Genomic DNA, 24,635 nt, shown 5'->3' on the forward strand with positions numbered 1-24,635 from the left:
TATTTTATTACTCTCTGTATTTACGTTTGAAATGTTTTCCCCTCGCCCACCCCGCTGCCATCCACCTCCTCCACTTGTCTCCATGAAGCTGCACTCCCTCCCAATCCCCCCCTCCACCCCATTGCCTTGGCATTCCCCTACATTGGGAAAACGTGCCCTCCCTGGACTAAAGGCCTCTTCTCACATTGATGCCAGACACTGCTATCTTCAGGTACATGTGCAACTGGATCAATAGGTCTCTCAATGTGTGCACAAAGGTTGGAGTTTTAGTCCATGGGAGTTGTGGAGGGTTTGGTTGGTTGATAATGTTCTTCCCATGAGGTTGCAACCCCTTTCAGCTCCTTAGGTCTTTTCTTTAGCACCCTCATTGGGATCCCCAAGTTCAGTCCGATGGCTGCAAGCATGTTCAGCTATATCTATGACTCTAGCATAGTCCCTGAGGAGACATCTCTATCTGGTTCCTGCCAGTAAGTATATCTTGGCATCAGCTATAGTGCTTGGATTTGGTGGCTGCATATGTGGTGGATCCCTGGGTGAGGTGGCTTCTGAGTGATCTTTTCTTCAATCCCTATTCCTCTATTTGACCTGTCAATTCCTCCCATGAGTGTTTTGTTCTCCCTTCTAAGAAGGACTAAGGCATCTCCATTTTGGCCTTTCTTCTTTTTGAGCTTCATAATGTCAGTGAATTGGTATTCAGAGCTTTCTGGGGCTAGTATCCTCTTATCATGTGTGTTCCTTTGTGACTGGGTTACCTCACTCAGGATGATATTCTCTAGTTCCATCCATTTGCTTAGGAATTTCATGAAGTCATTGTTTCTAATGGCTGAGTAGTACTCCACTGTGTAAATGTACCACACTTTCTGTATCCATCCTTCTGTTGAAGGACATCTGGGTTCTTTCCAGCTTCTGTCTATTATAAACAAGGCTTCTATGAACATGGTGGAGCATGTGTCCTTGTTATAGTTTGGAGCTTCTTTTGGGTATATGCCCAGCATTGAAATAGCTGGGTCCTCAGGTAGTACTATGTGCAATTTTCTGAGGAACCGCCAGACTGACTTCCAGAGTGGTTGTACCAGTTTACAACCCCACCAACAATGGAGGAGTGTTCCTCTTTCTCCACATCCTCACCAGCATGTGCTGCCATCTGATTCTTTGATCTTAGCCATTCTGACTGGTGTGAGGTGGAATCTCAGGGTTGTTTTGATTTGCATTTCCCTGATGACTAGGGATATTGAGCGTTTCTTTAGGTGCTTCTCACCCATTCAATATTCCTCAGTTGAGAATCCTTTGTTTAGCTCTGTACCCCATTTTTAAATAGGATTATTTGATCCTCTGGAATCTAACTTTTTGAGTTCTTTGTATATGTTAGATATTAGCCCTCTGTCAGATGTAGGATTGGTAAAGATCCTTTCCCAATCTGTTGGCTGCCATTTTGTCTTCTTGACAGCGTCCTTAGCCTTACAGAAATTTACAATTTCTTGAGGTCCCATTTGTCGATTCTTGATCTTAGAGCATAAGCCATTGGTGTTCTGTTCAAGAAAATTTCCCCTAAGCTTAGCTCTTCCCCACTTTCTGTTCTAATAGTTTTGGTGTACCTGATTTTATGTAGATGTCTTAGATGCACTTGGACTTGAGCTTTGTACAAGGAGATAAGAAAGGGTCGATTATTAGCAAGGAATCTTTTATCACGTGTTCTTTCACAGGCTTTATTTACCAATCGAAACCAACTGAGGATGGGGACTCTTAGCATCTTACATATGGATTCTCATGCAATTTTGGGAACTCAGATAACATAATACAAGTGTTAGACCAAATCCACAGCAAGGCTTAACTTGATCACTTCAGTTAGGAGCCATATTATAGTTAAAGATATGGCCTTCTTTCCAGAGCCTCTCCCTTATGGTTATTGTATTGTATTGGACTATATTGCCAAGGATTTTATCAGTGTGAAAGGAAACAAGGATATGAATGGCCTGGCACACAAAAACAAATCTTGATACAATTCAAAAGCTCTGACACCCCTCTTACCCCTCAAAAGGTTGCTCCAACATGCTGGCCAGAACTGATTATTGGATAGGGCTCATCTGTTTTGTGGTCTTTGAAGGTTAATGTTGATGCCAAAGAGGTCCAGGCTCACTTTTGAAGAATTAATTATCTTGATTAGGTTAGCCTCCAGTAATGTCTGTGAGGTACTATTTTGACTAGGTTAAGGGGGGAACACTTACCCCAGAAGGAACCGGCACCACCCCCGAGCTGTGGTTCTGGGTTACATAAAAAGGAGGAAGCTAGGCCGAGCCACAGCCTTTATTACTGTCTGCTTTGTCACCATGGGTGCAATCTGACTGGATGTCTCTAGATCCTGCCACCATGACTTCTCTGCCCTTTCTTCTGTAAGCTGTGTTCTCGGGGTCATTACCACAGCAATGATCCAAGTAATGTATACGTGGTCTCGCTCTAGTACAGGTCTCGATGCTCCTCCGGAGGCCCGTGCGTCAAAGCCTGGTGAAAGGTGGTGAACCTTTAAGAGGGGTAACGTAGTGAGAGCTGTTCAGATCACTGAGGTCACGCGCTCACAGGGGGCGATGGTGGCTGAGCTCTAGCCCTTCATCTCACTCACTTACCAGGTATGAGGCCAGGGAGTTGCCTTCTTTTTCTAAGTGCCCAGCCATGGTGCTTCTGCTGGCCCAAAGCAACGAGACCAGCCGGTCACTGACCAAAGAGGAGCTTCAGAGGAGTGAGCGGAAATAAACTTTATCTTGACACACTGACCGTCTTAGGAATTTGCTACAGCACTTGTGACACCTGCTGACACATGCCACCAAAAAGGCCAAGAGAGATTCGGACAGTTAGAGGGAGGAAAGGAGGGAGGGGAGGGAGGGAAGAAAGGAAAGAGGGGGCAGAGAGAGTACAGGGACCTCTAGAGACCAAAGAGGGTTCCTTGCAGCTGGAGCTACAGAAGTATACGCTCTTAACTGTGGCTCCGTCTCCCCAGACCAGCTCTGGTCTTTCTGTAACTGGCATCTCCCCTAACTCAACATCCTCCGTATTTCTCCATGCTGTGAGACATTGGAATTTTCCCTCTTTTAAGGTAGACTGGTATTTTGTCATATATAACAGTCCATCTTGTCTATGCATTCACGCACTGATGGACATTAGACGCTTCACCACCGGCTAAGAAATGACTCCTGGGCACACAAACAGTGAATGGGATGGTCTTAAAAGCTAAACAAGGGCTGGACAGATGGCTCAGTGGTTAGAGCACTGGCTGCTCTTCCAGAGGTCCTGAGTTCAATTCCCAGCAACCACATGGTGGCTCACAACCATCTGTAATGGGATCTGATGCCCTCTTCTGGTGTCTGAAGACAGATACAGTGTACTCATATATAATAAATAAATCTTTTATTAAAACCTAAAACAAAATATTTTAGGCAGAAAGAAAGGAAGGAAGGAAGGAAGGAAGGAAGGAAGGAAGGAAGAAAGGAAGGAAAAAAGGAAGGAAGGAAGCAAGAAAGGGACCCTGACCCGCTGCAGAAAGGCTTCTGAGATGTATTGTTAATGAAAAGAACCCAGAGTGGAACAGCATGATAAACAGGAAGATAAATGCTTATGTTGCATTTGTGTGAAGAAACCATAGGGCGATAGATAAACTGATCCAAGAGTCACTCATACTCACAGTAAAGGACATGGGCACATGGCCTGGGGCCTTGATGTGCTTCTTGCAAAGATCTGTGTTTCCACACATAGATGTTCAAAGTGCCCATCACCCTGTGCTCTCCCTCATCTACCACTTTGTCACTTAGGACCTGCCACCTGTCCCCAAACACCAAGTACATTTTATCATAACCACCCCGTCTTCCCCGTTTTCCCCCTTGCTGGTCCCATGACAGGCATGCATTCCTGCCTCAGTCCTCAGGTCAGTGACCTCCCCAAGCTCCTACCTGGCAGCCTGTCCCTTCTCAGGTCATCCCTGCAGAACACGCCTTCAGTTCATAGCATCTAGCCACCCACCCCCAAGTGCCCGTTGCTGAGGCAGGCCTACGGGTGTTCTGCGAGCTTCCCAGATTGACGTGTGAAGCATCCCTTTATGACTCTCCCACCTCCTGGCAGACATCACACGGGAGACGGGAGCTCTGGAGATCACATATTTTGGCATGAAAAGTTAGAACCATGTGCTGAGCCCCAGGCATGAGACAGAGCTAGCACCTGCTGTCTCTAGAGATGGCCGCCCTCGCCACTGAGAATCTTCAGGGTCCCCCTAAACCTCCCCCCCACCATCTTCACCTGCACCGGCTTCCCCATACAGATGGACAAGAGGTAGTTTGTGAAATTTGCATCTTCAGGACTGAAAACTGAGTTTTGGGGATTACTAAGAGATGAAATAAAGCTGAGACCATCATCAAGGTCAGGGCTGTCCAGGCTGCCATCCACGTGGGTTGACCAAGCACTCGTAAATACTGTACCCCATCCCAGCGCCTCCCACACCACAGACTATGGACAGCCCTCTGGAGAGTCTCCTCATCTCTGAGTGGACTCTGGCCTCCCATCTTTCTGTCTCTAGATCAGGGTCACTAAGGGACAGAAAAAGCAGGCCAAAGCCAGAGTCTTTCAGGGGGTGAGCCCATAGATTCTGTGTTTGGGAAAAGGGGATGACCAGACAGTCTAGGCTGGAACTGGCTAATTGCCCACAGAACTACAAAAGCGCGTGTGGAAGGACTGGGAGCTCACAGTAAAAACGTGCACGCGCCCTCTGCTGGCCAGGCCACAGAAGCGCTCAACGTTGGTCTAGAGGAGGCCTGCACAGAGAGGACCCTGAAATGCCAGCCGAGGGTCTTTAGCTACACCAACAACTGACAGATCCCCACACATACAACAGGGCTCACAATGAAAATCCACTGATGTCTACCAGGGGTCAGACATGGCTCTAGAGTAGAGAGATGCTGGAGGAAGCAGGGATTGCCCCATCGAGGAGTGCTACTCAGTAGGCTAACGCAGGAGAACCATATGTTCAAGGCCTGCCTTCACTACAGAGAACACAGACTGCCAACCTAGGCAACTTAGCAAGACCTTGTCTCAAAATGAAAAGCAGCAGAGCGGGCTGGGGACGTTAGCTCAGCGGTCGAGTCACAGGTAGTCAGTACCCACCCTCGCGCCCCAAAAGGACTGTGCGTACTTCCCCAGCGCCTCGTAGTGACGAGATGAACTCAATAATGTTTAGCTTACATTCCCCAAAGTCCAGTCAATAGAACCTCAGGAGATCAATAGCTTCCAAGTGTCAAGGAAGATCTGGGATTGTTCCTGAACCCCTCCCTATTCTGGATCAGGGTCATCCTGAGCCTCTTTTTGTGGCTAGTAGCTGGGGGAAGACGGTGGCCTTTAAGGACTTTGACAAACAACTTTTCCTGTGCTTGGTAGCTCATACCTAGAGTGCAGGCAACGAAAGAATCTAAGACAGGGGGATTGCTGTGAGTTACGGGCCAGCCAGGATTATAAAGCTAGAGAGAAGCTAGGAACAACCAACCATTATGGATGTTTTCCACGGAGAGACGGTTCTGAAGAAATTTACAGTAAGGAAGGTTCTTGGAGGGAGACTTGGGGAGGCTAGAAGAAAATGGAGAGTGGATGTTGGGCTGTGAAGTGGGGGACACTTGCAGCCTCACTGTGTGCTCGCTGAGCTTAAGTGTGGACAGTGAGATTCATAGTTCTTCAGCCTTGAGCCCAGAGAACCAGTGGGCCCCAGCTCAGGTTACCCCCAACTGTTTCTTACCATTGCAGGAAGGCATGCCCCGGACACTGACTGCCTCCGACATGGTCACCCCAGGCAGCCTCAGCCCGCCTCCCACAGACTCCACAGAAGGAGAGCAGGCTGGGCAGCCCCTCCTGGATGGAGCTCCATCCTCAGCCTCTTTGGACACCCTGATTCAGCACCTCGTGCCCACAGCCGATTACTACCCCGAGGTAGGTGAGCCGCCTGGGAGGGGAAAGAGTACAGCCGGGCACAGGTGGCAGGGCTGAAAATGGCCTCGTGTCTGGGGACTTGGGGTAGGCTGGTGACATCTTCTGTGCTCTCTGATGAGTTCATGTGGTATCCTCACCAGAAAGCCTACATCTTCACCTTTCTGCTGAGCTCTCGTCTTTTCATCGAGCCCCGGGAGCTCCTGGCGCGGGTGATCCACCTGTGCATAGAGCAGCAGCAGCTGGACAAGCCGGCGCTGGACAAGGTGAGGCGCTAGGCGGGCCGGGGGCCTCTGAGCGAGCGTGTCCCCTGGGCACGACCCCACAGTGTCAGCTTTTGGGGGAGGCAGTGGTTGCCCCATCCTCTGAAAGAGGAACCTATTAAGCTTCAGACTTATCGGAGGCCCAGGACCTGCAGTAGAGCCACCCTTACCCCTGTGCCATTTTCCACCGTCCTGTGAGATCTATTAAAGCCAGACCTGAGTCACCAGAACTGAGTCTGTAAGGCCTTTACCACCTGTAGCCTGGGATAGCCCATGCCTCTGCAGGATTTCTTTACAGTTACATTCCTCTTGGGTATGAGGATGGCTTCTCTATGCCATGCCTCCTCAAGCCCTTTCTCCCCTCCCTGCCCAATCCCGTCACTTACGATCTGTGTCAGTCAGGCTTTTGGGTACAGAAACCCAGCTTCAGCTGACGCAAGCAAAGGGTCATGGCTGACTCGTGCGCCTGCCCAGTATTAGGTGTTTGTCTTTAAGGAGCCCAAATCACCCAACAGGACATGGGCTTTCACACTCTGATGCCCCGCTCCCTGGTTTTTTCCGGGTGACCGTCTAACCTCTGAGTCACATGGAAAGATCGTTAAAGGTAAAAAGGCTGAGATTTCATTGGCCTAGTTTAGGTCACGTGCTCATCTGCGCACAGCCATTACACGTGATGCCCTGGAATCCTGGAATCTGATTGGCCAGTACTCAAATAGTACCATCCCTGAGTCAATCAGCTGGGCCTGTCTCTCTGGGAAGGGAGAAGGGGAGTCCTGTGGGGAAACTAAGATACCCTGACCCTAGGAAAGGGAGAGGCCAGGGATGCTGCAGCTGGTAGAAATGAGAAGGACCCGGTCTCACAATGTGTGTCTGCCTCCCTTCCGTCCCCTGTGCGAGCAGAGCCAAGGCGCCTCCCATCCCATCCTGGCTCTGTAGTTCTCCCCCTGCTGTAGGGCAGGGATAGCCTAAGGCTTAACACAGCAAGTGCCACGGCCCATAGCATAACCAAGACGGGCAGAGCCTGCTCAGTGAGATGCTCTACGGCCCACCAAGTGGCTCCTGCTTCGGCTTTGCCTTGCAGGCCCGAGTCCGGAAGTTTGGTGCCAAATTGCTCCAGCTGTTAGCCGAGTGGACCGAAACCTTCCCACGGGACTTTGAAGAGGAGTCCACCATTGGACACCTGACAGACGTGGTGGGCCGCATCTCCCCATGTGACGAGGTGGGCTGGATGAGGGTGGAAATCACCCTTCCGGTACCTTCCCACCCAGGACCTGAGCCTGTTTCCTGCTCCTTCTGGGCCCTTCTCCCCCTACACTACATAGTATAAACCCTCAATGGGCCCTCTGGAGTCCATGGAGGATCCGGGCCTTGTGCTGGGAATCCAGTGCCCTCTCTAGGCCAGCATCTCTACCTCTCTGTTCTGTCCATGGTATTCGGTAGCGAATAAGACCCACTCATAGGCTCAGGTGGACTGGTGGCCAGGCAGTGGCTCTGTGACCCATTAAGCCACCTGCAAAGGTCCATGCCCAGGGGCCTACAAGGCCTCCCACTGGCCGTCGGTGTTCATGGACCTGTGATCTGATATGAGCAGGATTCCACAGATAAACCACAAGAGCAGCCGACAGAGCAAGTTCCCCAACTGCCTGCCACTCCTCTGCCCACGCTCAGGTTAGCTCCTTGGCCCATAAGGTGTAGATATGTCTCTAGAGGTGATATTTGCCACAGGCTAACACTCAGGGGTTGAAGGCCAAAACTCTTGTGTTATGTGGATGTCTCAACAAACCCAGCTAAGCCAGTGGCATCTCTCTTTAGAAACGGCGTCTCTGGGGCTGACATGGCTCAGCAGTTAAGAGAAAAAGGACCAGAGTTCCCAGCACCCAGACACTGGTGCCCTGGTCTGGTGAGAGCATCTGCACTGAAGTGTACACACCGGCACACAAGCAAACACACATGCAGCTAATTTGTTTTAATTAAAAAAAAAAAAAAAAAAAAAAAAAAAAAAAAAAAAAAACCTCTTTAAAGAAAGAAATGGGGTCTCTGAAGTGGAGCTGACAGACTTCCCATCGTGAGTAGAAGGTTACCCTGAGGAACCTCGTGTCCCTGTCCCCGGCTCAGGGCACAGTCCAAAGCGGGCTCTGTGTTGAAAGGGTTTGTCCTGTGCCCAGAGCTGGGCTGGGTTCTCCTAACAAGGATGGCACCTCCTGCCCCATGCAGCGTCATTCTAGCTTGGGTCCTGTGAACAAAGTCACCCCAAGGAAGGCTGCATTGCCAGGAACTGAGGCAGGAGAGTGAGGCTGGTCCAGAACCTGGTTCTCAGCCAGGCTTGAGGACCATGATAGTTCCCACTCAAGCCAGCGAGAGACCAGTCCTCCAGGGCACCAGTCTGTCTGTGCCTTCCCTTCCTCTTCTTCCTGCCCCGGAGCCCAGAAGCAGCTGCTATATTTTAGCCAGAGATGTTCTACCTGAACCATTTTCTCAACTCCCACCTAAAGCCCACAGCCTTCTCCCCAAATGGCCTTCATTTCAGCCTCAACTACCGCATGTCCAATGTAGGGGCCTTTTTCAGGATGGGACAGGCTCTGGGATATTTGCTAGTACCTGGCCTTGTCCACAAAGGCACACACATCACACCCATATCACACCACATACACACATGCATGCATGCATTTTAAACACACACACACACACACAACACATATACACATACCACACACACAGAAAACACACTCCACACACCACATACACATACTCTAAAGACACGTACTTTGGACCCCAGGAGCCTGCATCTGGGGTTCAGTTTGGGATGTGGATATTCAGGCCTGAGTCCCTTCTCCCCTCACCCCAAACCTAGACCTATGGGAACAGGATGCACCAGCTCCTGCAGACGCTGCACCAGAAATTGGCATCACTTGGCCAGGGACCAGAAGGCCTGGTGGGGGCCGACAAGCCCATCTCCTACAGGACCAAACCTCCAGCCTCCATCCACAGGGAGCTCCTAGGTGTCTGCAGTGACCCGTACACGCTGGCCCAGCAACTGACCCACGTGGAGCTGGTGAGTGGGAACCATTAGACATAGTAAATACTGCCCCAACCTGTCTTTCCTGATCTCAGCATAGCCTAAGGATCCAGACCCAATGGGCCCCAACAGAAGACCCTAGAGCAGTCCCTGAGCATTCTTAGGCCTGGGTCAGGAGGTCCACAGGTGCCAACTAAGGGTCTAGACTGAGGACAGAGGAAAGGGGTTCAAACTCTCACTCAGATGCCATTCACTGTGTGGTCTTCCCAGGCCTAAGGAACTTACCATTTGGGCCCAACACACATGGGGCTGGGGGCGGGCGAGGGGGGGGCTGCTCTTTTAGTTCCCCAGAGCAGCAGCTGAGACCTCCTTCCAGTTGATAAAAAGAATGAGCTGACCTCACCCTAAACACATGGGGTTCTGTGTAGATACAGAGGCTAAAGGGCCCCCAGAAAGAGGTACCTCCCTGTCACACTTGCACCCCCGACTGTGCCCTTGCTGCCTCCCAGCGCGTACCTCCTCCTCAGAGTGTGCTCCTCCCTCTTTTCTGACTCTTCTCCCCCCCTCCCCCCCCCCATGCAGGAGCGACTAAGGCACATTGGGCCGGAGGAGTTTGTCCAGGCTTTTGTGAACAAGGACCCCCAGTCAGGCACAAAGGTAAAGGTGCTTGGGCATGCTGAAACTACAGTGGCCTCCACCCAGTGGTGGTCACAAGAGGGAGAACATCGGCTGGGGAAGCCTTGATGCTGTCCAGAGCAGAACGGAGGGCCCTTGCAGCTCAGATGTCCAGCACTGAGTTCCAGAGAGCCCAGCGGACCGGCCAGACATACCGCCAGATCACTCACCCAGTCAGGATGGACGGGGAGTCAGGAAGCCTGCTGTCACCTTGAGTCAGGCTTTAACGTAGGGTAGAGAGAAGATACAGGGTGCTCCATGCATGGTTGGACTTAAGGGTTCTCCTTGTGCGTCTTGGCAGGCACTGGTGCCCTCTGGTGGCTAATATAGGAAGTGCTGGCTACTCCTTACTTGAAAAGATTCAGAGGGTTGAGTCCCAATAACTGTAGAGCTAGGTCTTTCCTCCCAGGGCCCCAGCCACAGGAATAGGGTGTCTAAACAACCAGCTAGATCCAGTCAGAACTGGAAGCATCTGTTATTTATGGCCACACCTTAAAAAAGGAGTGTAAATTAAATGTTGTAGTAATTGCTCCCTTTTTTTTTTTTTTGCCTATGAGATAGCTGCTAGACAGAAAACAAAGCCACCCATGCTTTCGGTGGAGATCACAGGACTTTACAGAGCAGACAAACAGTGACATCAATCTGCAGAAATGCATCCTCAGGCTGGGAGCTGCAGCTCAAAGGCAGAACTGTCCCCCACCCCCCTTCAGGAGCCCCTAGGTTCATTGTCGTGCCAATCCCTGGGGGAGGGTGGAAGCTCACACGTATGTAGTTGAGAATTTGGACTATTTGACATTCTTGTGAGCCATCTACCCATATTCTTGTTAGATGCAGGTGTTAATTTGTAAACATTCATTGTAACTGGAGATCCAAAACATATCAATGAACTTTCAATACACTGTGATGCCCACTGGATTGTAACACACCTTAATGTGTGATTTTATAGCACCATGAATCATTAAAAAAAAAAAAAAAAAAAAAAAATGGAATCCCCGAGTACAGCAGCTCTCCCCACTGCTGGGGAGAAAATAGGTGAAAACCCAGGGGCTGTGGAGCTCCCAGAGGTGGGTAAGGGTTTTGTAAATCCCCAGTTCTCTCTTGGAAGCCTGAACTTCATCACTGGCAACAAATGCTGTGAACTGTTTTCTCGGAAGTGACGGCTTTTTATTCCTTTTCAAGACAAGATCAGCCAAATGCCCAAGTCCGCACAATGGGAGTCTGTCATTCTTAAAGTCAAAATACTAGTCAGTGAGAACCAGTGGCCAGTTCAGGTGCTCGCCCTTAAGACGGCAGTTTTTGGTTTTGTGATTTTGTGTGTCAATTTTGTAACTAACAGTACGGATAGGACTATTTTTTTGTATTTGAGTTTGAACCCAGAGCCTCCTGCATGCTAAGCTACTGAACAATCACATGGTGCTGGGAGCTTCTAGTAAGTGCTCTTAACCACTGAGCCACCCCACCAGCCCCTGAAATAGTATTTGTTTTTATTCCCGTGGCAACCACAAGATATAAATTCTACTGGCAGATCCTCCTCTGTCTCTTAGCCTCTGAAGTGCTAAGTTCGTTGCTCAATGCAGGACACCCCTGCCCAGTTTTACTTACACCCCAGTACCATGTTAAGCAGCAGTGTTGAGAAATGACACCCTTGTTTTCCTAGTTTTAGAAGGGTCACCTTTAGCAGGCCACATTAGACTGTTTGCTATTAGATTATTTCTTCAGGTATCAGGAATTTGCCTTGCTTCTTCGTGCATCAAGAGTTCTCACATGCACGACTGTTGAGTTCCGTTGGGTTCTTCCTCTGGTTCTATTACCTGGCATAGATTAAAGTCTCAGATATGCTGATATGCATCATCTTCATATTAACAAAATGGATCCAACACGCGTGTCCTCTTGGACTTTGACCAAGAGCAAGCCCACATGAGAAATCCCCGCCCCTCGCCATGTGTCTTTTGTCTCTGTGTAGCTTATGGTTTCTGTCCGTCTGTCAGATGAGTCTGAATCTGTGCCTGCCTGACAGCTGTCTGCAAGTCTGTCTCTAACAAAGGGCCTTACTCTCCTTTACTAATCAGAAGGAATGATGGCTGCTTTATAGAAACACTTTAATGCGTGGAATGAAACTACCGCTTCCAACCTTCCAAATAATAAGCAGTCCTCCAGACAGTCTATCTCGGTGCTGTCTCCAGCCTTGGTGGCAGATTCTTATTGTACAAGGTCTCTTTTGTCCTGGTTGCTATATTCAGCAAATGGTCTTCATAGCACACATTCAAGCACACCACGCACCGCTCCGGGCCAAAAGCAAAAGCTGATTGTGTGGGAAATCTCAGACAAGGGTGGTTGTTACATTGTTACATTGTTCTCCCAGAGGCGGGCTAAACAAACCGTAGGAGGGCACAGCAGGACACCAATCAGTTTTAAGTGAGCTCAAGGTTTGCTAGTACTTCGGTTGTAGGGTCCAGCAAAAGTTCCCATCTTTTGGATGAAAGAGATATTTTCATAGTAATGCATGGTGCTTCTCCTCCACAGTACTAAGGGACTGCTTTTATTGGCTTTTAAAATCAATGTTGAATCCACCTTACGGTTCTGAAATAAGCAAACTTGGAGAAGACAAGTTTGTCTTCCATATCCTGGGTCCTGCGTGCTGTTTGGTTTGGCGATTCTGCCGCCATTACTCATGCGTGGGATTGAGCCGACGGGCATCCTCCTCTACCTCAAACTGTTTGCGGCTCCTTTTACTCTTTTCTCTGTTGTGTGTAAGAGATTGGAATTACCTATTGATTGGCCTTTGCCAGTAAAAACTCGTGAGTAGGAGTGTTCTTGGAGGAATAACTTTCATTAACCTACCCAAGTTTTTCTTGTTGGATTGTCTCCTCATTTATACCAAACTGTTGTTTAGTAACCATGAGGCTATCTAGGTTTTCTATCCTTTGCCCCCAAAGCAGGGCTGAGGCTGGAACGAAGGTTATTTCATTTCCTTGGTAGTCACTCTACCCTTGAACGACCCGCCCAAATCTCCTTTTGTAAGTTCCCCTACCCCAGCCTCCTGGGGAGCTGGTCTTTGCCTTTCTCTTTCCCCTGAAGTTGCTTTGTAACTTCTTCTATTGTTTCAAGAACTTAACCTTTTCCCCTAAGTTTTCATGTTGAGAGATACAAAGTTACTCACTGACAGCTCTTGTTTTAAATTCCTGCACATCCACGGTGGAGCCCCGTTCCTATTGTCTGTGATCTATTTCTGTCTCTGCATCAATATAACAATCACATACCCCGGATTACAAGTGGCTGCAACCAAGCTTGGTGAGCGCATGTGGGCGCATGTGCCGTCTGCATGTGCACATCAGACTCAGGTCTTCATGCTTGTTTGGCAAGCAAGTTACCTACTGAGCCATGTCCCCGTCCTAACTCCATACTTTGAAGACATGTTACTTAGCACAAACATGTTTAGACTCACAATATTTTCCTATAGAATTGAACCTCTCTAAAGAATTGAACCTCTTATCACCCTTTAATTGCTTCTACAGTGCAATTTCTCTCAGAATAATTTTTTTTTTTTTGCCTTAAAACCTGTCCGATTGTTACAGATCCTCCATTAATTTCAATGGAGTTCTGTCCTGATAAGCCCACCATAAAGCTGAGAAAAAAATCATAATTGAACCACAAAAGTTGCAATCGTCTGCATAGCTGTGACATTTGTCAAACACGCATTTCCTACTTTTTATTTATGTCCTTGACTTAGGAAATGTCACAAAATGGAATGTGACTATCGTTGCTGATCTGCAAGGGTCTGTCTTCATCCACCCCTGTGGTGTTTATCAGCATCTTCCTTGACTTCCCATTTCTTTTTCTCTCCTTTCTTTACGTTTTCTCCATTTACTTCCTCTACTCATTGAAAACTATTTCCTTGGTTTTAACATATAAATTTCTTTACCTTAAGTTTAACCATTTAAACAATAGTCCATGTATTTACAATACATAGGATGTTCAGCATAGGTTGAATTTTTTTCTCCAAACATTTATGACTCAGGAAAAGATTCAAGTGGAAATTTATACACATACATACACACATACACACATACACACACACATATATATACACACACACATACACACATACATACACACACATACATACACACATACATGCATACACACATACATACATACACACATACACACATACATACACACACATACATACATACACACATACACACATACATACACACATACACACATACACACATACATACACACATACACACATACATACATACATACACACATATCCACATACACACATATACACACATACATACATACATACCCACATACATACATACACACATACATACATACACACATACACACATACATACACACACATACACACATACATACACACATACACACATACATACATACATACACACACATATACACATACACACATATACACACATACATACATACATACCCACATACATACATACACACATACATACATACACACATACACACATACATACATACACACATACATTCATACATACATACATACCCACATACATACATACATACACATACATGCATGCACACATACATACATATACACATACACACATACATACATACATACATACATACATGCACACATACATACACACACATAGATACATACACACATACACACATACATACACATATACACATATACACATACATGCACACACATACATACACACATACATATATACAGAGTTGATTCTGTTATCCCCACTAATTATGTTCTAGAACACCAACACAAACATCAAATTAAGAAATCCTAAGCTATTGCTCTTGGGGGCAAATGCAGCATCAGGTTCATGCAAACCTCTCAATATTTTCTACAAGCAATCAACACCTAGCCATGGGTATGTGCTCATGTGCAAAAGACATACATCTAATGTGCATCACTAATTAACACTGAGCTTAGGGGAAATGGCCAGGCGAACTCATGCCTGAGTCTGAGATGGAGCTTGGGAGTAGAATGCTTGCCTAGCACGGGCTTCATCCTCAGGACAACATAAAGGAAGTATTTTTCTGTAAATGTATCTAATCTATCTACCTACTTGTCTGTCTCTCCGTACATCTGTTTGTTTGTCCATCCACATGTCTGTCTACCCATGTCTCTCTGTTTGGCTGTCTATGTCTGTAAAAGTCACACATAAATGAGAGTTATCTAGCACATGTTTTCTCTGGAGGACACACCATAGCCTCTGTGTGCTTAGAAATAAAATGTATCACTTCAGTATTAGTCTTGGAATCCTTTCAAAACACAGAAACTATTCTCCAGAGAAAACATGGAGAGAAAAGAAGAGCGATGATAAAGAGAGGCAGGGGAAAGGATCCTTGCTCACAGTATGAACAGAAACAAGACCTGACAGCTTTATTTAGTTCAGTCTTAGCTGGAAATACGTATGCAAGTGGCTCAGATATTTAGCCTTTCTGTGCCCGCACACCATTGACTGTGAAAGCAATCAAGCTATTGGAAGAGAGAAAGAAGTAGTTCGCAGATTTGCAAATACAGACTCTATGAATAATAAATTTTGATTCCGTGTGTATGCTCATACTTTTGAAGTCCAGCCTTACTAATTGATGCATTTGTACATCATCTGGTGCTGTGGATGGACCCAAGGACCTCTCCCACATTGTGAGTGTGCAGGCTTCTACACCCAACCCCCCCGCCCCTTTGCCTTCTCCTGCCACTGTGATCCTGGCGATGAGCCCAGGACCTCCAGCCTACAGGAAGAAGACCAGGAGGTTCCACAGCAAATCGTTGTTTCTGGTTTACTTCGAGATTGTTGCATTATATGGGTTCTTTATAACGCTGTGACCTGATTCTGTGCTTTAAAAGTTTTCAACGAGGAGACTCAGCCCGCATGTCTCTCCTAGCCCCGCTTCAATGGCAAGACCAACAACGTGGAGGCCTACGTGAAGTGGTTCAACAGACTCTGCTACCTGGTAGCCACGGAAATCTGCATGGTGAGTAAAACCGTCTTGGCCCTACCTGCCAGCCTGAGGCTACCTGGGGGTCAGAAGGGTGTATCGCATCCTTCCCGAGCCCAGGGCTTGGCTGGACCATCAGACCAGCTTCACCTCTTCCCTCCAGTGAATGTCCCCTGTAGGTGGGTCTCAGGATGGATCCACCAGCCAAGTAGGAGGCAGACAGTTTGCTGGGGACTGAGGGCTGGCTACTGTGTGCCTCACTGGGCCTGTTTGCCTCAGGCATCTGGGCTGTGTCGCTTACTTGGGGCTTGGAAATTAAAACGGTCCAACCTTTCAGAGTTGGGAACTTGCATGTTAAAAGTCCAACAAGATTGGAAATAAATCTACTCCTAAATCTTTCCTTCATTTAATTACTATTATTTTTTAATTTATGCTGTTGTTTGTTTAGTTAGTGAACGAGGGGACAGGAAGTGGTCTCCAGGTCTCACTGTGCCTGCTAACCTTGCTTTGCGTAGCTTTATTCAGCGTTCCGAAGGATATGCACAGTTTCCCCCAAAGTCTCTAGTGCACTCTTTATCTGCCATTTTCTGAATATATGAAATGATGGGCCAGCTTTTTAAAAAGCTGAATTACAAAACAAGTCCAAGCCAGTGGCTGCTTCTGTCTGCTGGAAATTCTGTCACCGTAGTGGTAAACATGTTGGCACTGAGGTGAGGTGCCTGGCCAAACCCTGCCTGTCATTCCCTCTTCCTTTACACCAAAGACACCATCCTCTGGGCATCCATCATCATCCTTAGGCAGCGGTTCTCAGCCTTCCTAACGCTGTGACCCTTTAATGCAGTCCCTCATATTGTGTGACCCCTAACCGTAGAATTATTTTCGTTTCTATGTCACAACTGTTATTTGGCTACTGTTACAAATCATAATGTAAGTATGAGACACAGGATATGATACTTCACCCTGGTGGGTCGAGACCCACAGGTTGAGAGCCATTGTCCTAAAGTACAATGGGACAGACTGACTAGTTGGGCTCACAGGGTGCAGGTGCTGAGACAGCCTGGGGTCAAGGGTCAATGCTCATCAGGGGTCAGCAGCTGAGGTTTGTGCTGAGGGAGAAACTGACCTGTGGCGTTCATAGTGGGCTGACACCGCCAGCTTCCATGTAAACGTCACTGGCTCCCTTACAGTCCCCAGTTAGTGTTGCCATCTGAAGGACAGGACTGAGCCTCAGGTGGGCAGCTCTGCAGCAGAGAGGACTCCTTGGAGGAGTGGCTACAGCATCACTTCCTGGTGGCTAGAGAGGCTATGTTGTTGACAGACAAGAAGGATGCGCCTGACTTGTACGGGCCCGAGCCTTTTCCTACAGTCCTCAGCAGCTAAGGTAGGCCAGGGTGGAGGCTGGACCACCCAGGAGCCCATCTAAGATGGCCCTGGGAAGACAGGTTGGTCCTGACCCACCAGAAAGCTGGGGAGTCTTAACTACTTGTCCCCAAACTGAGTTCTCACAGTGGCATGGTTTTCTGACACAAAGCAATAGGGGGCAGCACAGAGAGCAGAGCCCAGGGATGGTGTGTGGCCCCTCCTGGAGAGAGGAGTCCCACACTGGGAAGAGAGGAAGTAGCATTGTTTCCATCTTTCAGGGCAAGTTTGGCCTTGTGGGGGCACCAACCCAAAGATGCCTCCCAGCCTCTCCAGTGCAGGGGAGCCTCACAGGAGCTTTAGTGGCCACTTCTGAGATGTGGGTTGCATCTGCTCCGAGACCCTGGGCCTTGGGCTTCTCAGCCAGGCTGATTGATTGGGGTGTTTGAAGAGGGAGGAACACGTGCCCGCTGATGCTCTGGTGTCTTCTCCCCAGCCAGCCAAGAAGAAGCAGAGAGCCCAGGTGATTGAGTTCTTCATTGACGTGGCCCGAGAGTGCTTCAACATCGGCAACTTCAACTCCCTCATGGCCATTATCTGTGAGTGAACTTGCCCAGGCCTCGGATACCCTGTGTGAGGACCCCCAGAGAGGTTAACGTGGGTACAGCTAGCAGGCGGGGTGTACGTCTCGGATACCCTGTGTGAGGACCCCAGAGAGGTTAATGTGGGTACAGCTAGCAGGTGGGGTGTGCGTCAAGGGTCTTCTCTGCAGTGGGTGACTGTGGACTCGGTGGCCAGCTCTGGAGGCTGATGGAGGTCCCTCCATTTGAAGCAAGGTCAATCTCCAAGGGGTGTGTTTAAAGAGTCTGGCAGTGTGCACCCACAGACAGAGAGAATGAGACCAAAATAAGTATTGGTTCTTTGGTGGGTCAGTCAGGGTTACATGCACCCAAATCTACCTCAGTACAATATACACCAGCACCTGCCCACTCAGCAACCCTTCAGCCAGGGTCGGGCACAGCGAGACAGCTTTCCTGTGGGAACAGAGGGGGCTGTGCGGCTGCAGGAGCCCACCCAGCTGTGTTTACCTTCTTCCAGCTGGTATGAACATGAGCCCTGTCTCCAGGCTGAAGAAGACTTGGGCCAAAGTGAAAACAGCCAAGTTCTTCATTCTGGAGGTAAAAAAGAGTTGCTTGTCCAAGGGGTGTGGCCATCTGAATATGGGTACTCAAATGTCTCCCTGTCTCCTTCCAGCACCAGATGGACCCAACAGGGAATTTCTGCAACTATAGGACAGCTCTGCGTGGGGCAGCCCACCGCTCATTAACTGCCCACAGCAGCAGGGAGAAGGTAAGGAAGAGCCTTCAAAGCTTAGAAGTTTCAGCCTTCACAGATCCTCCCATATTATTTTGGGTGGGCTGTGTCAATGTATTCTTCAGCTTTCTGTCACTGTAACCAAATACCTGACACAACCAAGTTATAAAGCAAAAAGGTTCAAGTTTGCCTGCAAGTTTCAGAGGTTTCGGTCCATGATTGGTTGACGTTGTTACTGTGGGTCTTTAATGGTAAAGATACATGATAAAATTAAATTGCTCACTTGATGGCAGGGGAGTCAAAAAGAGGAGAAAAACTCAGAGTTCAAAGGCGTGTCCCCAGTGACTAAAGATCTCTTGCTAACTAAACTCTATCTCCTAATGTTTCCATAACCTCCCATGAACACCTCCCCGGGAAGCAAGTCATAGTCATAAGGGCCTTTGGAAAACATGTGACTCAAACTGTAGCAGTCAGGAATCTGGGACCAAATTACTTGGCCCAGTCCCTGCCCTAGTAAGCCGTGCCAGGAACCAGACCATTACAAAGCCAGACAGCAAGGGCAGGAACTTCTCTCCCCTGAGTATGAGGAGAACAGGTGGGCTCCATGATTCCTAGCCCTCTGCTTAACTCTGATAGGCTTCAGCATGCCCATCTACCAGATTGAAAGACTGAGCCCCAGTGAGGCTTTGTCACTGTTCAGTTGTAGTGTGAGGCAGTAGCCGAGCCAGGTTTCAAGCCCCATCCTGCACAGTTTTGAATAAACCAACCTTGTACTGCATCAGCTGCTCTGCTGAACCCTGGACACATGTGGTGCTGTGTTTTGGCCTCAGGGATACGTTGGACTCTAGGGTGGGCTGTCACCTCTGATCAAAGACGTCACAACAGTGGGTTTGTGCATCAGTTTTCTCCATCCTTACTGAGGCTGGGTGACCATGGGACAGGGTGGCACTCTGTGTGCCTGTACTCTGAGCCTTCTAGCTCTGGGCTCCTAAGGGCGGCTCCTTTCCATTAAACTGCACCTTCTCCCTTCCAGATTGTCATCCCCTTCTTCAGCCTGCTCATCAAGGACATTTACTTCCTCAATGAGGGCTGTGCCAACCGCCTTCCCAATGGGCATGTCAATTTTGAGGTGGGTCTACAGGCTTTCAGTGATGCCAGCAAGTGAGACAGCTGCTAAATGCTCCCAGCAGAAGCAAGGGACACAGCTAAGGAGATGTCTCAACATGAAGTGCTTATGATGCAAGTTGGAGGACCCAAGTCCCAGAACCATGGGAAGAAAAGCTGGGTTTGTTGGCATGGGTTTACAATCCCAGTCCTGCTGGAGAGATGGCTCAGAGGTTACAGTCCCAGTCCTGGGAGGAGGAGAAAAGTGGATTTCTGGGTGTCTGGACAGTTAGCCTAGCCTAATTTGTTAGTTCTAGGCTAGTGGGAGACTCTTTTTTTTTTTTTTTTTTTGCTTGCTTGCTTTGTTGTTTTGTTTTGTTTTTCCAGACAGGGTTTCTCTGTGTAGCCCTGGCTGTCCTGGAACTCACTGAAGTCCACCTGCCTCTACCTCCCATGCCTCCCCGCCCAGCTAAGAGACCCCATCTTAAAAAACATGATAGACAGCACCTGAGGTTGTCCTCTGGCCTCTACTTACCTAAGTCACCTGCAGTCACACAAACACAAACACATGGACAAAATTTGCCAGCATGGGACTGCTAGCCCTGGATAGCTGGATTCATGGAGGCTACAGGGGAGGCGGGCGCAGCATTTTACAGCCATTTCAGACTGGGGCCAGCCAGGTCCCCTAAGATCACCCAGAGGGAGAGGCTGAGGCATATGCCCACAAACACTCCATACCTGACACTGTTCTCAGCACAGGGAGCTCAAATTCTGATTCTTGAAGAGCAGTGACTGAAGACAAAGCCAGCCCTGAAGACCTGTGATGACAGATGACAAGGATCACACAAAAGTGTGGTACATGAGAACCGGGACAGGTCCCCAAAAGGAGGGTCCCTGAACGGCAAGATGGAGTTGTGAAGCAGAAACCACAGATGACCAGGAGTTTTCTGCACCCTCAGCTCACCGGTCTCATTAGATGTTTTTCAGGAAATTCTCACAACCTCTCATGCAGAAAGACCCCCATCTGCTGGGGTTCCCACAGCCGGCCGCACATACGGTGGGTGGGCTGTGCAGACAGAGTCCAGAAAACAGAACATGACATGAAGTGCTGGGACCTTCCAGTCTGTGGGGAAAAGAAGCTTTTGCCCTGCAGAGGCTCAGCCCCACCTGCTGTCCACTCAGCCTTCAGCTCCAACAAGCATAAATCCCAGACCGAGTACTTGGGCCACAGCAGTGGTTCTCAACCTGTGGGTCCCAGCCCCCCTGAGAGTTGAACAGCCCTTTCTCGGGAGTTTCCTAAGACCATCAGAAAACAAATATTTGCATCAGAGTTACAGTTATGAAGCAGCAATGGATATTATTTATGATTGGGGTCACCACAACACAAAGCATTAACTGTACTGAAGGGTCACACGTTGGGAAGGCTGACAGCCATGGTTCTATAGGAAGCTCATTTCCCTACTTCTGGAAACTGGGCCACCGCTGTGGCTACGCAGAGGTCTTGGAGGCTGTCAAGAACTCTGAGTGTCCCCAGCTGATGAGGACTATGACACAAGCTTGGGCTCTTTGGCCTACAGCTGGTGTCTGCACAGATCTCAGGTGACCCACAGGCCTGGGTGTTCCAAAGTTGGCAGATCCAGAGGACTGTCCAGCCCAGCATGTGGTCCCAGGGTCTTATCCAGGGGCCACATAGATGAGACTTCAGGGGCCTGGGATCCTGGGATGGGTTTTTCTGTTGGGGACCCTGACACATAACTGAGATTGGGGACTCCATCATTTCTTCTTCTTGAACTGGTCTCTAGAGTCAGAGCTGTGGAGGACCGTGAGCCACTCATGACCACAGGCTGCGGGCACAGCTGGTAGGGGCCAGACCTGCTGACTAGGGCTGACTGAAGGAAACAGGGCAGGCTCTCCGGCCCACGCATGGCTTCAGGCTGTGTCCTGCTATCTTTGCTGTATCTGGATAAGATACTCTGACAGAAACAAAGGAGAAAGAGTTTGTTTTGGCTTACGGTTCCAAGGGGATGGGAGTCCATCATTAAAGGCAAGGAGTGGAGGGAGGAGCAGGAAGTTGCACCGGCACTCAGGAAGCATTGTGGGACCAGGCTGTCAACCATCAAAGGCCAACCCCAGTGACATACTTCCCCAGCAAACTTCCACCTCCCAAAGGTTTAATAACCTTCCAACAGCTAGAGAAGCCTACCAGGGGCATTTCACAGCCGGCTGCTATGTGTTTCAAGTCCTTTTGAAAGTTAGCATACTTTTAAAATTTAAACACATATGCCATCAGCCCTCTGTTTCTATGGGTTCTGCATCTGTAGATGGAAAATATTTCTTATTTACTTCTGCACTGAAGACGTACAGACTGTTTCACTTGTCACTGTTCCCAGAACAATGCACACAGAATCCATTTGCATGGCATTTACTTCATACTAGGTATCAGGAGGAACCTGGAGATGGTTTAAAGCCTGCAGGAGGAGCTAAATCTGTTCGTGGAAATCATAAACCATCTTAAAAAGGAACCAGAGCCTCTGTGGTTTGAGGTATCTTGGTTGGGGTAAAGGGATCCTAGAACCAATTGCGTGTGCATATTAAAAGATGATTCTAAACTGTATAGAATGGTGCACACCTTTAATCCCAGCACTCGGGAGGCAGGGGCGGCAGATCTCTGTGAGTTTGAGGCCAGCCTGGTCTACAGAGGGAGTTCCAGGACAGCCAGAACTATGCAAAGAAACCCTGTCTCAAAATAACAACAGCAACAAAAATGATTCTATTTTGAAATACACGTAAAAGAATTTAGTTAGGGCTGTTGAAATGGCTCAGTTGATGAAGGGGCTTGCCACCAAGCCTGAAGACCTGAGTTCATCTCTATGATCTACATCGTAGAAAGCTAGAACTGATTCCTATAAGTTGTCCTTTGACCTCCACCTGTGTGCCAGTATCCGCATATGCCTCCACATATGTGTACGATAAAGTATCACAGATTTTCTTAAGAATTTACTTGGGCTTTGTAGATGGAGCAGCAGTTAAAACATGCACTGCTCTTCCATAGACCCCTGGTTCGGTTCCCGGTACCATGCCAGGAGACACATTCCTGTCACCCCAGCTCCAGGGGTTCCAACACCCTCTGCTAGTGGCTGTGGACACCTGCACTCGCATACACATACCCACATATATACACATAATTAAAAACAGTGCAAATCTTTTTAAATTGCTTAAATTTTTATTTAAATAGATCTACTGAACTGCATTTACAACACCCCTGAAGTCAACAAGCTGTGGCACTTTCCCAAAGAAAAACACAAAAAGAAATTCAAATAAAACTATTTGCAACCTTGCTGCTACATTTAGGCAAAGGGCGGAGGCAGCCAGGTATGGTGGCACGCACCTTTCATTCAAGCATTCTGGAATCAGGCAGGAGGATCTCTGCCAGTTCAAAGCTGACCTGATGTACGTAGGTTGTCCCAGGCTAGCCCTGGATACATAGTAAGGTACTGTCTCAAAAAGCTTTGGGCCAATGGCTGCCACCCTTTATGGGGATGCTGGGAACCTGAGGTGACAGGTCACAGACTCTAAGAACTGGCAAGATTCTTACAGAATGCTCAGCGTCCTTTCTAGCTTCTGCTGCCACCGATGGTCCCTTGTTCCTTCTCAGATCTGCAAGAAGGGAATGGCCCAAGGGAGGCCGCTCACTTTGCCCCGTTTTGTGTCTTTGTGAACCCGGCAGAAATTTCTGGAACTGGCCAAGCAGGTTGGAGAGTTCATGACTTGGAAACAAGTGGAATGTCCTTTCGAACAAGACTCAAGCGTCACCCATTACCTGTACACTGCCCCCATCTTCAGCGAAGACGGTAAGGTGGCGCCATGGCTTTGACACCAGGCAGTAGGACTGTCCCATGGTCTCTTAGTCAGTCAACATGCAGGGACATCTGGGCTGAAGTAACATTTCAGGCTGGGCCCAGACTGGAAGAGAGAAGGTATAGTCCCTGTCTGGTGAGCACCCAGTTGCCTCCTAAGGATCACAAGGCCAACTCAACAGGTTGCAGGCTAGCTAGCACCTCAAGGCCCCCTGAGACCAGATTCCTCCCTGAATGTGATGTGATCGTTGTTGGCCTGTTCATGTGCCTGAGCGTCCTGAGTCACAAGCATAAATGAGAACGGTTGTCTTTCCACGGTATAAGAATTCCAGTGTCAGAACAGGGAAGGGTTAGAGGAGGGCGTGGCCTTGCTTCAGCACCAATGCCCTCTGGTTCTCTCAACAATAAAATGTTAGTGGGGCTAAGAAGTAGGAGAGTTGTGAGTCTTCCTCCAATGGTGCGTGTGTGGTGCATGTGATACACACTGACATGAAACATTGATTTCTGACACCCCAGGCCTCACACACCACCAGGCAAATGTCCTAACGCTGAGCTATATCCCCAAGCCTATCATTATTATTATTGTTGTTGTTGTTGTTGTTGTTATTTTGAGGCAGGGTCTCACTAAGTCCCCTGGGATGATTTTGAACTCATTTTGTAGCCCAGGCAAACCTGACCTTGTGGTTCTCCTCCATCAGCCTCCAAGGAACCTGGGATTGCAAGCTTGGAGCAGCCAGTCTAGCTTGTTAAATGCACTGTTTTAACTGCTACAGTTTCGCTTTCCAGGGGTTTACTGGGACATAACTGTGTCATAACCCAGGAAGCATCTATGTAGACAAAGAGGTCTTGGTTTTGGGTTGGCTTGTTTTGCTCTTTGTGGTTACTTAGATAATTGTTTTGTTTTGTTTTTTGAGGTAGGACCTCACTGTGTAGCTCAGCCTAGAATTTATGTAGCCCAGACTAACTCCAAACTCACACTTAGGTCTCCCAGTGTTGGGATTACAGGTAGGAGCCAGCATGCCCAACTGACAAAGAGTTGCTTGTAAAACTAAATACTATTAACATTCTATAACCAAGAAACTGCACTCCTGGGCATTGATTTATTTTACATAAGTG

The 24,635-nt window shown here is 48.4% G+C and overlaps 1 protein-coding gene across 1 annotated transcript in view; it reads left to right on the forward strand.

The window, feature by feature from the left end:
• The window catches only part of RASGEF1C (RasGEF domain family member 1C), a gene marked incomplete at its 3' end in the record, with an annotated part of 64,848 nt that overhangs the window by 38,089 nt on the left and 2,124 nt on the right, over window positions 1–24,635 (forward strand). Inside the window, exons 2-12 of the mRNA XM_080923820.1 lie at window positions 5,773–5,955; window positions 6,096–6,218; window positions 7,297–7,434; window positions 9,067–9,267; window positions 9,814–9,888; window positions 15,832–15,921; window positions 17,741–17,843; window positions 18,343–18,422; window positions 18,499–18,594; window positions 19,592–19,687; window positions 23,390–23,513. Coding sequence (XP_080779946.1) covers window positions 5,779–5,955; window positions 6,096–6,218; window positions 7,297–7,434; window positions 9,067–9,267; window positions 9,814–9,888; window positions 15,832–15,921; window positions 17,741–17,843; window positions 18,343–18,422; window positions 18,499–18,594; window positions 19,592–19,687; window positions 23,390–23,513 — 1,303 coding nt within the window. The 5' untranslated portion in view covers window positions 5,773–5,778. The remainder of the gene's footprint in view (window positions 1–5,772; window positions 5,956–6,095; window positions 6,219–7,296; window positions 7,435–9,066; window positions 9,268–9,813; window positions 9,889–15,831; window positions 15,922–17,740; window positions 17,844–18,342; window positions 18,423–18,498; window positions 18,595–19,591; window positions 19,688–23,389; window positions 23,514–24,635) is intronic.

Source organism: Micromys minutus (genome assembly GCF_963924665.1).
Source record: "Micromys minutus genome assembly, chromosome: 10".
In the NCBI taxonomy this organism is placed as follows: Eukaryota; Metazoa; Chordata; class Mammalia; order Rodentia; family Muridae; genus Micromys; species Micromys minutus.